Source organism: Carya illinoinensis, chromosome 4, assembly GCF_018687715.1.
Source record: "Carya illinoinensis cultivar Pawnee chromosome 4, C.illinoinensisPawnee_v1, whole genome shotgun sequence".
Taxonomy (NCBI): Eukaryota; Viridiplantae; Streptophyta; class Magnoliopsida; order Fagales; family Juglandaceae; genus Carya; species Carya illinoinensis.
In genome coordinates, this window is record NC_056755.1 from 7,973,761 (window position 1) to 7,989,367 (window position 15,607).

General features: G+C 35.2%; 2 protein-coding genes across 2 annotated transcripts; both read right to left on the reverse strand.

Moving 5' to 3' along the window:
- Nucleotides 1–638: 638 nt before the first annotated feature.
- Nucleotides 639–1,970, reverse strand: LOC122306212 (wall-associated receptor kinase-like 10; the record flags this gene model as incomplete). The annotated part of the gene is made up of 1 exon (XM_043118647.1): nucleotides 639–1,970. A coding segment is annotated over one exon (1,194 nt), but the record flags the coding sequence as incomplete, so codon positions are not given.
- Nucleotides 1,971–4,020: 2,050 nt separating this feature from the next.
- LOC122306213 (wall-associated receptor kinase-like 8) lies at nucleotides 4,021–4,581 on the reverse strand. Its single transcript, XM_043118649.1, has one exon. It carries the CDS (start codon nucleotides 4,579–4,581, stop codon nucleotides 4,021–4,023), a length of 561 nt encoding a protein of 186 aa, XP_042974583.1.
- Between the last annotated feature and the right edge of the window lie 11,026 nt (nucleotides 4,582–15,607).

Genomic DNA, 15,607 nt, shown 5'->3' on the forward strand with positions numbered 1-15,607 from the left:
GTGAGTTCCATTGGGTGGAGGTCAGTCTCTAAGGAAAATATATAATGGTGCTGGCTCTTTTGGCTAATTTGTGGCTTCTTGAGGTATTTTGACAGTGAGAGACCGAAAAAGAAGTGAAAGAATGCTTTAAGCCCAGTGCCACTCATCTAATGCACCACACCAAATTAAGCAATAGACCTTGTAATAGTAGATAAACATTCAAGCTATCAATGGTCACTCGAGCTTGATGGTCTTCTTTATAAACTAAGATGTTCATGTAGCTTTTTTCTTCATTGTTTATGAAGTAGCTTGAAACTTGCTTTGAGACTTTGAGTATGAAGAGAATGGTCTAAATTTGTGTGGCCTATTATGCCATGGTTTTCGTTGCTTTTAACAGATCAAAAATCTTCATTTGATAAGATTTAAAAGTTGAAAAAGCTGAAGGTAGCTATTATAGGATATAAAGAGGAGCTGATTTCTTCTTTTGCTATTTATTAATTCTAAACTGCAGTAAACACTTAGAGGGTAATATATTACAGAAGATACGTTTTTTTTTTTTATTTTTATTTTTTTTTGAATAAAGATCAGATTCTAGAGCAGCTTGAGGCCTCATTTTATTTATATAGAAAAATAAATGCTTATGAAAATGAAAAGAAAACTGGATGTCTATGCTTTATACTAACATAAGATTGTCTTTGTACTGAAACCATGAAAAGAGCAAATTATGGAGCTTACAAGATGAAATTGAACAAACATTTATAATAGGACACAAATCAATGTGTAATATCACTTAATGATTAAGAAGATAATAATAATGATTGTGAATCTAAAGATGAGGTCACATCATATTGCTCTGATATTTCAGTTTCGACATCTTCAATCTCTCCATATTTTTGCTTAAGGTTAGAAGCTCTTTGCGACATTTGGATGGCCTCCAATTCCATTGCAACTTCTCTCATTGTAGGTCGTTTCCTTCCTTTCAAATTCAAGCATCTTTTCGCAAGGTTTGCAACCGTAATGATTTTTTCTTTTTCTGCTTCCTTCAAAACTTGACTATCAAGGATGTCAAATAAATTGTTCCCTTCCATCGAACTAACAAAAAATGTAGCTAAACTTTTGGCATCTCTCTTTCCTGTTGACGAGATAGCTTTTTCTCCCGTTAAGAGCTCAGCAAGAACAACACCAAAACTATAAACATCACCCTTATTCGTAAACTGGCTTGATTGAAAATACTCAGGGTCTACATATCCAAAAGTTCCATGTACTAGTGTGCTTAGATGAGTTTGATCGATAGTAACATATCTTGAAATTCCAAAATCTGCTATTTTCGCTCTATACTTCTCATCTAAGAGGATGTTTGTAGACTTAATATCACGATGGTAAATTGGTGAAGAAGCTACTGAATGCAAGTAGAAAAGAGTCCCTGCAACTTCTATAGCAATTCGTAAACGCATATCCCATGTAGGTGGAAACTCCTCATTTTGCCCATTGAGATATTGGGCAAGAGTTCCATTAGAAATGAATTCATAAATTAGAAGAGGAACTTCCGTCTCTAAACAACAGCCAAGTAGCTTAACCACATTTCTGTGATTAATTTTTGAAAGAATCACGACTTCATTTATGAATTCTTGAAGTTTCTCTTCATCTATTATGTTGGACTTTTTAATTGCAACAATTCTTCCATCTGCCAACATACCTTTGTAAACAGTGCCTTGTCCACCATGTCCGATTATTCTATCTACACTAAATTGATCAGTGGCCTTCTCCAATTCCTTTGAATTAAACAATTTGATGTTCTCAACATTGTCTTTGTTGTTTATATAAGATAGTTGTTTCTCTAGTAGTAGTCCACCATTTTGTTTGAAGAACTTCTCCTTGCGTTTAACCCTCCTTCTTTTCTTTATCACTTTGTATGACCACCATCCACCAAAAATCAGAAATAATACACCAAGGCTTGTGCTAACACCTATTTGACTCAATGAAATAGATAGATATTACTCCTTGCACTAGTGCAACTGGTAAAATAATAAAATTGCTGATTAGAAAGACATTTCTATGAATGCTAAAACATTGCCAGACAAATTATGTTGTGCACAAAGTAGATTCACATAAACCTTAATTATTTGCGTTGAAATGAGTTTGCCAATACTATATATATTGTCATTTTTAAAAAAAAATTGCTTAATTCTTCGTGATTAATTCCTGTTCTTTCTTTCCTTTTTTATTGAACTTATTAAATGAATGGAATGAAAAGAAACTCCTCTAATCTATTTCACAATTAATATATTGCAAATTATAGGAATGGGAATTAGATACACGTACCTATGATTATGAAAGGCTTCTTGCTCTTATAATTAGGAGGGACACAACGGTAATAGCCTTCAGTATTTTCACAGCGTTCTTCATATGCACATCAGTTGAGGTGAGCGCTTGCACATTCGTCAATATCTGCCATTGTAATCGAATGTATTAAAATAGAAATATTCTATTTCTATGATTTGATGTATTTCATTATATTGTAAAATTATTTTTATTATAAAGTAGATCATCTGATAAATCATATGAAGTTATGTTAGTAAAAAGAAAAGACAATTGGATATTAGTCTAAAAGCAGCCATTTTTAATAATATTGTTTCGGGCGACTCATGCATGCATGGGCACAGATTGAGTACTCCAGTGATCTCCGAGTCCCAGGTTAATTTTCATCTTAATTAGGTGTGCATCCAAGCGTGTATATATATAAGCAACTACTACTGCCATAATTTTGAGGAAAAAAAAAATTCTTAGGTTGCTCGAATTTCAAGTAGAAGAGAAAATCATGTGATACGTATAATTAAATGGAGTATCCTATAATATTATTATTTATTGATGTCCGTATAGATATTTAGGATAATATTAAATAAATAACAAATACAGTAGAGTTCACTAATTCATATGTCTCTAGCTCCTATTTGAAATCATTAAATTTTGAAAACAGTTAAAAAAGATTATAATCCAACTTTAAGAGAGGGCTTGTCTCCAAATAAATACAGGTATCTTTTGCAAAGTCATACAGTTATATATATATGATGGTTGACGATACCTGCTTGGGTTGAAAGGTTTGTGGTCATATTCGAAATCTAAACATGAAATGAATTAGTAAAAAGATGTGTACAAACTTCGTTAATAGGAAAAAAAACAAAAAAAAAAAAACAAAAAAGGGTACTATATAATATATTTACAAGCTGATATGAAAGATATGTATAAGTTACACAAAATGACTTAGAGATGTTTGAGGATTGAGATGTGTTAAGAAATTTGTGAATAGAAGTGAATATTAGTAAAATGATTTAAGTTAAGATGTTTTATAGGTTTTGGGAAATAAGAAAAAGAAATTGAATAAAAATTTTATAAAATTAAAATATTATTATAATATTATTTTTATTTTGGAATTTGAAAAAGTTATATAATTTTTTGTGTTTTGTTTTGAAATTTAAAAAAATTGTAATGATTAGATGAAAAATTTTAAATGTTTGTGTTTGAGAATGAAATTATAAGAAATTTTTAGATAATAAAAGATAGGATAGTTTGTATTCCCAAACAAATCCTAAAAATCATTTTTAAAAAGATTATAAATCATGTCAATAAAAAATTAACTATGCTTAAATTTATTGGACACCTTTCTAGTTTCTATATACATTAAGACTTGCAAATCAAAAGACTTCAAGAATTAAATGGATTAAATAGGTTGTTGCGAAATAGATATAATATACCTCGACATCCTCGAAGAAGGTAGGGATTTCCTCTGTAGCCATCTCTGCACTGACACCTAGGAGCACTAGAGTCTCCCATCCTCGTGATCTGTGGTCGAGAACAATAATAGGCCATTGAGCCATCGTATTCCAATATCGCCGTCAAGTTTGAGTTTTTCACTGTGGGAAGAGAATAGAGAGAAGCATTGTCAAGCCCCCATTCTAATACTACTGGAACAGAGATATTTGGATTCGGCTTTGTGAATTTGGTCTCAAACCAATTCCGGTCTATCAAAAATGCGTAGTTGCACTAATCACTACGGCCATTATTTTTTGGCTCTATAACTGTAGAGAATGCATGGAGATGAGAAGGGACTGCAGTTTGGCAACAGTTTGTGGCGTTGCAAGAACTTCCATATGTGAATGGAGCTCTGTCACAAGGGGATTTGCACCCACCATATGAAATCGAGTGATCGGGAAAAATGGACTCCATGGAGGCATCGTTGTTGCAACCCATGGCAACGAAGTTGTTGTTGATGTCGGAGAAGAAGAAAGGAGCTTTCTCTAACTCCGAATTATTTGTTCTCTCCATGCCATTGGTACAGCTCGAAAATATGGGATACTTGATGCGAACTGTGGATGCAGTTATGTTAATATCCAGCACCTCTCGGTTAAACTTCTTTAAAAAGGGTTTTAGAGATCCCAGATCATAAGAGTCATTTGATGATTTGCAAACTATCTCAAACCAATCTCCGACGTAGCAACCATTTCCAATTCCAAAAGGGTATGGAATGCTTACATTCCCACAATCTTCTTGGCATGAACTGTTTATTACTTCTGATGCCCGCGCGAATGGATTAACTGAGCACATGATCACTAACACAAGCATCCGAAATAATACCATTTGCAATTCCATGATCAAGATCTCTATCGATCGATTGGTTTTATATTGTACGTAGTACTTGAGATATTTCAAATCTGGAAGTTGCCTTGAAGGCCGAAGTTAGCATGAAAGAAAGTTCTCTGATACAGGGGGAAAAAAAAAATTAGGCTTTGAAATGAATTTGTAAAGCCAAGTCATGTTCTCTCTCTTGAGGCTAGTTTTTTTCTTTAGTGTGGAAAAATCTTTGCTGCAACTGTGCAGCTAACACGTGTACTTTTGATATTCACATGTAGGTCTCCTATCTTCTCGGCCTCTCGTACCTGATCTCTAGTTGGAATATTGAATTAACGACTCACTGTACGTACGTCATATATATATATATTCATGGTTGGTAGGTCGCCGGCTCTATTAATACGTACTAATGATTCTTGGAGGTTAATTTTTTTTTTTTTTTTTTTTGATAATAGACTAAATTTCATTCATTGAAACCGAAGTTACATCTGTGACTAATCAATATAGGAAAAACCAGATTATCAGCCAAACTACTCAACTGTTAGGGGCTCCCCTGCCAACAAATCTCTTTGTGACAGACATTGTCTAAACTTCTATACCTTCTCTCCTGACAGCAGTCAAAAGAGAAAGCGCTCTGTTAAAACAGAACTAAAACGACCTTACTTCCAAAGAAATAAGGTACACCCACGCTCCATCCTCTCAAAAGAGGAGGAGTACTACCACACTCACTCCTCTCAAGGAGGAAGAGTACCATTACCTACCTTCCTCCAAAAGAGGAGTAGGACAAAAACCCACATTCCTCCAAAAGAGGAGTGGGACACTAACATATTTCTTTTTTATTTATAAAAGCTAAAACAAACTAATACGAAAAAAAACAAAAAAAAAACTGGTGGGCTGTAAAAACAAAAGACCCAGCCTAAGCCAAAAGCCCATCATATGTGTACGTGGGGGCCCAACCCGATTAGGGTTCCATCTCTTTCTTCTGCCGCCGCCACCCACTAACACTGATATCCCCTCCGCTCATGAGCCAACCACTACATGAGAAAAACAGCACGGCCACCGAACGAAAGCAGCAAAACAGAGCAGCCCAGAGCAGCAAACGCCTACCCAGGACCACCAACCTCGGCTCTGCCACTCCCATGGACGCCGTCTCGCCCCTACCCAAGCCCACCGTCCTCGGCTCAGCCCACAACCCCCTGCTTGTCCCAAAACCAGAGCAGCAAAACCAGAGCAGCCCTCAGCTCAATCCACTTCTCCCGCTCCCTCGCCGTTTGCCTTCTCCCTCGCCGATCGCCTTCAACCCATCATGCCGAAAGACCACCGGAAGATCCTCGAAACAGGACAGCCATTCCTTACCGGAGACCTTCGGACAGCCCATTACCGCACGTACCAAAACAGAGTAGCAAGCTCCGTCGCGTGATGGGGTTGCTAACGCTGCCTTTGTTAGGCAGCCGCGTCTCTCCTACGTCCCCGACGCCTCTGGATTTCACTCGGGGGGAGTTTTCCTTGTTGGGCAGCAAGGGGGCGGCCCCGTAGCTATGGAGACAAGCACCCGACACCCATTTTATTCAAGAGCCGAAACAAACACACCATAAAACTAGAAAAGCAGAAAACAAAGATGAAAAAACCAACAAAACATGAAAAAACATGAAAAGGAGAGGGGAGGGAGGGAGGAGCCGGCTCCTCCCTCTGAGGAGGTTTTCTGTTTGGTTTTCTAGAGAGAGGTGGGAGCGATTCTTGGAGGTTAATTACGATGATCATATTATGAAATATACCACTTAAATATACTTTTACGATCATACTACTTATTATATATAATTTAGGCTTATAATGTTTGACCCATCTTATATAAAATTTTTAAATAAAGAAAATTAATGGTATGGAGATCACCTGATGATCTCCCAACATCTCTCATAACTCTAGGTAAATTAAGGAGGAGACAATTAAAATAACAAAAGATATATATAACAAGTCCATTAAAAAAAAAAGAAAAAAAAGAAACCAGTGGCCCCGACCCTTTAGGTAGATTAATTCTTTTATTTCCTTTATTAATTAATATTTGTCGCAATAGGTCAAATTAATCCACCGCCAATCGTACTGTACTGAACGTTATAAATATCTTTAATTCTTCATGACTTTTTATGTCAATGATGTTGAGAGAAAAATCGTATATTCTAATTTTTATATATGATCGACCATGTATGAAAGATCAAGTCAATGAATTTAGAGAGTCCTTCATTCCAAGAAGCCAGCTTGTTGATTACTCCCGAGAAAATAAACGAAAGTTCTCATGATGTGTTTGTTTGAGACTTTTATGTTATTTGATGGAAAACAAAGTATACCAGTTTATTTTTTTTTTTTTTTTTTTTTTAAGAAGAGCGGAAAGTCACATGTCCAAGAGTGACCCCCTCCCATATTTATTAAAAACCCTCACTTTTGGCAGAGGAATACCGTGGAAACAGAAAACAAAACCCAAGAAATAACCAAAAGAAACCACACACCAAAAATAAAAACAACGACAGGCCTATTTGACAAGAAAAGCAACCAGACCTAACATCTTAAAGAAGGGAGGCCTAAACTATCCAAACGGATCAACCCTCGCAAAAACCGAGGCATATTACAATGAGTATAGAACACCAACTCCTCCCCTGAAGCCCCAGATTTGGCTAACCAATCCGCCACTCTATTACCTTCACGTAAAACATGTTGAAATTGGCATTGTATAGTTCGGGTTAGCTCAAGAATTTCCTCCCAAAAATCCTCTAGATACCATACACCACATCTTCCTCTCATCCACCAAGAGATAACAACCTTCGAATCCATTTCAACAATCACCTTAGTGATATTTAAAGCTTTGCAAATTCTCAAACCTTGAAGAAGCGCCATAAGTTCTGCTTTATTGTTTGAACCAAGACCAACATGTGAAGCATAAGCTTGGACATGTTGTCCTAATTCATTACGAATTATCCCCCCAATACCACAAGAACCTGGATTGCCACGACTGCTACCATCCGTATTTAATTTATGCCACCCCGACGGTGGCTTAGCCCACCTTACTACTCTGCAAGAATAGACATTCGGGGCAACCGGTTTTATCCTCAAGGCCTCAAGAATCATACCATCTCGATGAGACAACCGTTTGGGCTGTTTAATCATCTGACAAAGAGAACCAAGCCATACACAAATAGAATGGACAATAGTGTTATGGGATTCCAATATACCTTCCATCCGAGCTCGACATCTTCTCCTCCATAATCGCCAAGTGACAATGATGGGCATGATACCCACAATAAAACCCACCTGTGTAGATGCATTAGCTCGTCTGAACCAAATCCCTGCATTCTGTTTCCAGCCCCTACCAATAGGAATACCAAAAATAGTGGCAAAAAAGGACCATATTTTTTTAGGGAAATCACCCTCAAATATCACATGATTCAAATCTTCAATGTGACCTACCATACAACAATCACATTTGGAAGCAATAGGAATACCAATACGTTGCAATCTATCATCCACACTCAAGGCCATATGCCAAGCCCTCCAAAATTGTATAGACATTTTTAATGGAATACATTTATGCCAAATCCAAGTATGCCAATCAAGAGAAGATCCCCTAACACGAATACAGTTCCAGGCAGATTTAGTAGTAAACTTACCTGTTTCCATCGGAGTCCAAATCAAAACATCCTTTCCCAAATTAGGCCTTGATAATGAATTTAAAATCTCATCCACCTTCTCCCCCCCTACTAAGCTTTCTAACATCTCCACATCCCAATTGTCTGATAGCCGACAATCTTTTATTTTAAGCAAAGGTGACCCAACAAGAGACATCTCATTTATAAGAGGGCCATTCTCCCTCCAGTTATCATACCAGAAAAAAATATCTCCCTCTCTAATCTTCCACTTCGAATTATTCAACAACAACGGTATACAATTTGCAACCATTTTCCAAAATCTAGACCCCTTTGAGTCTTGAATTAAGCACCAAGGTTTTGTGCCCACATATTTTGCTTTGAAAAAGTTGGCCCATAAAGAATTACCTTGAATAAGATTCCATGCAAAGCGCATATGCAAAGCTTTCTGACAATCTTGAAGGGACCCCAAACCTAGCCCCCCTTCTTCCACCGGATTGCAAATATTTTTCCATGCCACCCACTTTCTTTTATCCCGCCCATCTGATTCTCCCCAAAAAAAAGAACTCAACAACTTGTGAATCTTGGAAATGATAACTTGAGGGACCTGTAAAACAGCAAATAGGTGAATCGTCATGCTAGAAATAACATGTCGTAACAATATGAGCTTTCCACCAGAAGATAGAAGCCGCATTTTCCAACCACTCATTTTTTGCCTCACTTTATTCATCATATCTTCTAAGTGAGCCTGTTTAAGTTTTCCCAAAATAATCGGCACCCCCAAGTATTTAAAAGGGAAAGTCCCCTCTCTGAATCCCGTACTCCGTAACAGTCTACGCTTCCTTCTAGTGGGGATTTTATTCGAACAATATAAAGCTGATTTCTGTATATTGATAGCCTGTCCCGACCACCTCTCATATTGGCTCAAAATTTTCTGAAGAACTCTAACCGATCTCTGGCTACCATTGGAAAAAATCATGATATCATCAGCATACATCAAATGAGATACTATAGGTGTACCACGGGCCTGTGAAAACAACCCAAACTTATGCTCATGAACACTTCTCTGTATCAACCGGGATAAGACCTCTTGTTGTATGATAAACAAATAAGGTGACAGTGGATCACCTTGACGAAGACCTCGACCTCCCGGAAAGAAGCCCTTAACTGTACCATTCATCATTATCGAGTACCAAGGGCTAGAAATACAAAAATGCACCAAATCACAGAATTGAGTAGAAAAACCAAACCTGCGTAAGACTTTGATCAGAAAGGCCCAGTCCACACGATCATAGGCTTTTGCCATATCTACTTTTAGCATAATATTTCCCCCATGAATCGAAACGGGGCAGGGCCATAGGAGAAAGGATCCTGCATAAGTTCAATAAACATGGGCGCATGATCTGAAGTCGAACGCGGAAGATAAGAACAACAAGCATTAGGAAACAAAGCCAATAAAGAACTATCCATGAGAGCGCGATCAAGGCGCGCCCAAGAACGAGCAAGCCCTGTTTGCCCATTACACCAAGAAAACACACTCCCTTTCGTCACCATCTCCATCAAACCTCCTTGGTGAATCCAATTATTAAACTCCTCCATAGCCATTATAGTCCGAGGCCTACCACCTCTTCTTTCAGAATCATTTCGTATAATATTAAAATCACCCACGAACATACAAGAGTCGAAACCCATATTATTAATGCTAAGATCCTCCCAAAGGAGCCTTCTCTCCGCCAAGGTACACTTGGCATAAATAACTGTAAGCAGAAATTTCATATTACCTTCGCCAACCATAATAGAAATGAATTGCATACCCCTCCTAACAACATGCACCATATGAGTATTATTCCAAAAAATCCATATTTTACCCCCTTCACCCTCATTAGAAATATAGTTCTCAAAATTAAGCCTTCTAGCCAAAGTACGTGCACCCTCTTCACTTTGAAAAGGTTCCAATAGAGCAACTACTTTTGGTCTCAATTTTCCAATCAACTTTTTTAATCTATTTTGAGAGGTGCCCACCCCCCTAATATTCCATACAAAGATGGACTCAATCATAGATTAAGTTTAGAAACACGAGCATGAGCCCGCGAGGAACTACGCATTTTAACAAACATCTTTTTCTTATATTTTTTCTTACCTTCATTCACCTCCACCTCCGAAAGATATTCTTTCTCTTGATTGAAAATCTCTGCTTGAGTTTCTGGTTCTGGTTCCGAACAACATTGTCAATCCCAACCATTTCCTCAACTCTTGCCTTCTCGGTATCCTCTTCACCCACCCTCTCCGTTTGCACTTCAAACCATCCGGTCCCATCACATTGCTCCTCCTGGAATGACACATTCTGATCTGCATTTAGGCATCCCAGTAACATAGTCATCTCCCCGAGATCCCCACAGACAACAGTGTCCACATCTTCCGTCCTCCTCACAATATCTCTGTCTTTTTCATTAACAGATATATTCTGTATAGCCTCCGGCTCTGTGCATTCTTCAACCAGGTCAATCACTAAACTATTTTTTTTTTTAACTTCCAACAACCCCACAGGTTCATCCCCTATCGGAACCACTCCCATGGATGCAGACAGCGGATTTAAATCCACCGTATTCACGATTTCCACTGGGTCCACTTGATCCTTTCCACTACTCTGCATGTTCTCCACATTCACAACAGGCCTACTCATTTCCGTATATTCTTCTTTGTTTTCCTCTTCATTAACAGCAACCGTTTTCCCTTTCTCCTGCTTCTCCTTCTTCCCATTACGAACATACTCTTTCGGTCCAGACTTTCCTCTGCATGTTCGAATGTTATGTCCCTGCATTTTACATTTAATGCAATATGCCGGAAGAGTCTCATACAGCACCTCTTGCTTACGACTAGACGGTAACCCCGGCGCCCCAATCCAGAAATGAGAAATAGGAGGTTTTGCAGCATCGACTTCAACACATAAACGAGCCCCATCCGTCCGTGTAGCACACCTGGTTGGGTTGTCACGTCGGATAAATCTTCCAATCGGCATCATGAGGATATTCAAGAATGATTCTTGATAAAAATTCGGAGGTAGACCTGGAAGATACACCCAGACCGGTACGCTTGAAGGTTCTTCATCTTCATCAAATTCTGGACTCCACCGAAATGGCCGATAGAAACTCCCGTTAATTTCACACACCTCCCGTGAGAGAGCCTTCGTGAAATCTGCTTCATGCATCATGCGTACAAAAACATTCCGAGGACGCCGCATGGAAGATACAACCGGAATGGAAGAGAGTCCCCATCGGTTATGAATGAACGATCGAATGGCATCCAGTGAAGGTCTCTGTTTCAGAAACTTCAAAACAACCGAGTATCGGAAGGGTTCCGCTGACCTTGCAATCTCTTCTTTGGTGAATTGAAAGAACACCTCGCCATCAACCACCTTAGGCAGCCTAGGTGCAAGAATCATCTCAGGGATGGGTTGTGGAACGGCAGCCACCAGATCGGCAAAAGATGGCCGACTGGAGCCACCCTCAATGGCTGCCATGCAGCCTCACGTAGAGACCAGGATGCGGCTGCTGTAACCCTATTCTGTAGAGAGAAAAAGGGTAAAACCGGAAATGCTTATATTATTAGTTAATTCACTAATTGCAATATACTCATCCTCTGCGGTTGATAAAACAACACATTTCTACAGTCAAGATTGTCATAACATAACTCCTCCTGAAAAAATAATCAAGTACCCTAAAATAGACTTTTTGGAATCAATGTCACAAACTATACCTGCATCTATAAAACCATCAAACACACACTAGTTCTCTCCCATTTAAAAGCAAAATATATTTAAGAGTGCTAATTTCTCATAGTAGATCTTCTTAACTAATTTTCCGTCAACACTTAAGAACTTATACCACAGGTCGAGAAAAAAAGAAAAACAAAAGAACTTATACCACAGAGTTCTTATTGTCTCCAAAGTGCACTCGATCAGCTTCTAAATTAAGAAAATTAATTTGCTAGTGCTAATTTTCTAAAGAGTTGTCTCAAGTATAATCGGTATTGAGATTAATATATAGAGTTCTCCAACCTGAAGGCTACATTTTTTTTTTCAGTTTAATTATCATTAATCTTTTGGAGTACTTCTAATTCAATTTTATGTGAACCTGTTTTTGGCACAACATAGTTCATTTGGCAATATTCTAGCATTCATAGAAATCATGATTATCTAGTACTCAATGTCCTTAATCAGCCATTTTATTATTTTACCATTAGTACTACTGCACGGAGGAATCTTTCTATTTCGTTGAGTCAAATCGGTGTTAGCACGACCCTGGTGTATTACTTCTAATTTCCGGTGGATGGTGGTCATACAAAGTGATGTAGAAAATGATGAGGATTAAATGCAAGGAGAAGTTCTTCAAACAAAGACTACTGTTTCAACAACTTGCTTGCCATTAGTATAATGTTGATGCAAAAAATAATTATGTAATCTAATTAAAGTGAACAAGTTTGATGTTGTTTGCCGAGTGTTTGGCAACTACTTATTGGAACGGATTCCAATCCGTTCGAATAAGAGCTGGCAAATGTCATATTTTATTCGAATGACCTTAAATTCCATTCGAATGACCTTATAAAACTCCATTCGAATGATTTTAAATTTCATTCGAATGACATTAAATTCCATTCGAACGAAACTGAGCCAAATAAACATGGTTGAGTTGACTCAGTCCCGAATTTAGAAATCAATAATTCACCATAATCCTTGGTTTTAATCGATATAAATGATTTAGGAGTGAAGTTCCATCATTTCTATCAATTATTTTTGTGTCATTTGGCCTCAAAACAACAAAATGGGGTCGGATTGATTCAAAATCCGACCCCCTCAAAACCAATGTTTATTTTCAAAAAATAACAAAATGATGACTCATACCTCTTGTTCTTGGAGATTTAAGGACTTGGTCGAAATTGGTGGCGGCGTTGTGGTTGCAAACGGTAGAGGAGATGATCTTACGGTTCGAATGAGAGAGCACAAAATGAACAGAGAAAAAACTGTATCGCAACTTATATAATGTCATTTCGTTTGAACGGAAAGGGTATAAGTTCGAACGGTAAGGGTGTTCGTTTGAATGAAATATATAATAATGAGAAAAAATATATATAAGTACAACAGGTAAAAAAATACATTTTATATTACTAATACTAGTATATAATACTAATATTAGTAATAATAAAAAATTTCTGGACTAGTATATATAATATAGTATATATATAATATATATTAGATAACTATATATAGTATATAGTATAGAGCATTATATATATATCCTATATATATTATCAGTAACTATTATATATATAATATGGTATATATATTATGCATTAGATGAGTATAAAATAATATATAGTAAAACATTCCATTAAATATAAGTATAAAATACATATATTTAATATACTTATATTGTATATTAGTAATATACTAAGCACTTAGAATATATTATAAAGTATTATAGTACTATTAGTTTTCATATATTTATGCTATTTGTATCATAATATCACTTTGTATTATACTATTAGTGATACTTAATATTATATTTATAGTGATACTAATAAGTATAACACTATTAGTGATATTAAATAAAATATTATACTATTAGTAACACTTAATATTATAGATTTATAAGAAACTTAGTATTATATAGTGTATATAGTTTTAATATATACTAATAATAATATTGGGTGTATTATGTATACTTATATCTTGCTATATTTATTTGTTTGAACTATCTTCAAAATAGTTCGAATAGAGATAAAGTCTGATAGAAAGATTTTTTTTTTTTTTTGTTTGGAGGGAAAGTTCGCGCCAAATTATCAGTATATGCTGGAGAATATTCTATTTTTTTGCTTAAATGCTAATATTATCAGTTCGAACGGGAAAATATTGTGGAAAAAATTCGCAGATTTTTTATTTCGCGTTCGAACTTCTAAAAAATCTGTTCGAATGAAAATTCACATATTATTAACCCAATCCTTTCATTTCATTTTCACTCGGATTGAAGTTTGTGAGAGAGAGAGAGAGAGAGTGGCAGACAGCTTTGAGAGAGTGTTGTGAAGAGAGCTTGAAAGAAATGAAAGAGAAGAAATTCTTGAGAGGGAAAAGAGTTGCACCATGAGGTAATATGTTTTTATTTGTTAATTTTCATTCTGATTTTCGTTTATACTTATCTTGATATTTGTTGCATTTATTTTTGAGATAGAACAGAGGTTTAATGTGTTTTATGCATATATAAGTATTGTAGATTGATATTTTTATTGAATTGCAAAAATTAGAGGTAAGTTTTTATAGTTTTCTAAGTTATTTTATAATCATATTTAGATAAAATCATATAATTTTCAATGTATTGTATTGAAATATGCCATCATGTATGTGAAAATTGGGTTTTGTGGTTCAGTTTTTTGCTCTATTTTGTGACTAGTTTCTAGCTTGGTCACATTCGAACACTCTGAATCTCATTCGAATTAAATTTACTCAATTCGAACGGAATCTTACTCAAACAGAATTCTTTTCGAATATTTGGCTAATTTGTTTGAACAGAATCAAACCCTTTAAGCACTCTAATTAAAGTGATTAAAACTTAAAATATACTTATAAAATATTTAATTAAAAAACTATTATGTATAATTAAAAATTTTTAAGCACTCTAATTAAAACAAAACATTTGTAATATTTAAAATATACTTATAAAATATTTAATTAAACAATTATAATGTATAATTAAAATTCTTTAAGCACTCTAATTAAAACCATTTGTAATACTTAAAATATACTTATAAAATATTTAATTAAAAAACTATAATGTATAATTAAAAATCTTTAAGCACTCTAATTAAAACCATTTCATTTGTAATACTTAAAATATACTTATAAAATATTTAATTAAAAAATTATAATATATAATTAAAAGTATTTAAGCAATCTAATTAAAACAAAATATTTGTAATACTTATAATATATTTAATTAAAAAATTATAATATATAATTAAAAATCTTTAAGCACTCTAATTAAAACAAATCATTTGTAATATTTAAAATATACTTATAAAATATTTAATTAAAAAAATATAATGTATAATTAAAAATCTTTAAGCACTCTAATTAAAACAAAACATTTGTAATACTTGAAATATACTTATCAAAATATTTAATTACAAAATTATAATGTATAATTAAAAATCTTTAAGCACTCTAATTAAAACAAATCATTTGTAGTACTTAAAATCTACTTATAAAATATTTAATTAAAAATTTATAATGTATAAAATACTTGTAATGTAATTTTGCAATGTATGTGTGATTTGGAATGTAATGTATTTGGAAACCGTAAGAGATTGTTTCGATATCA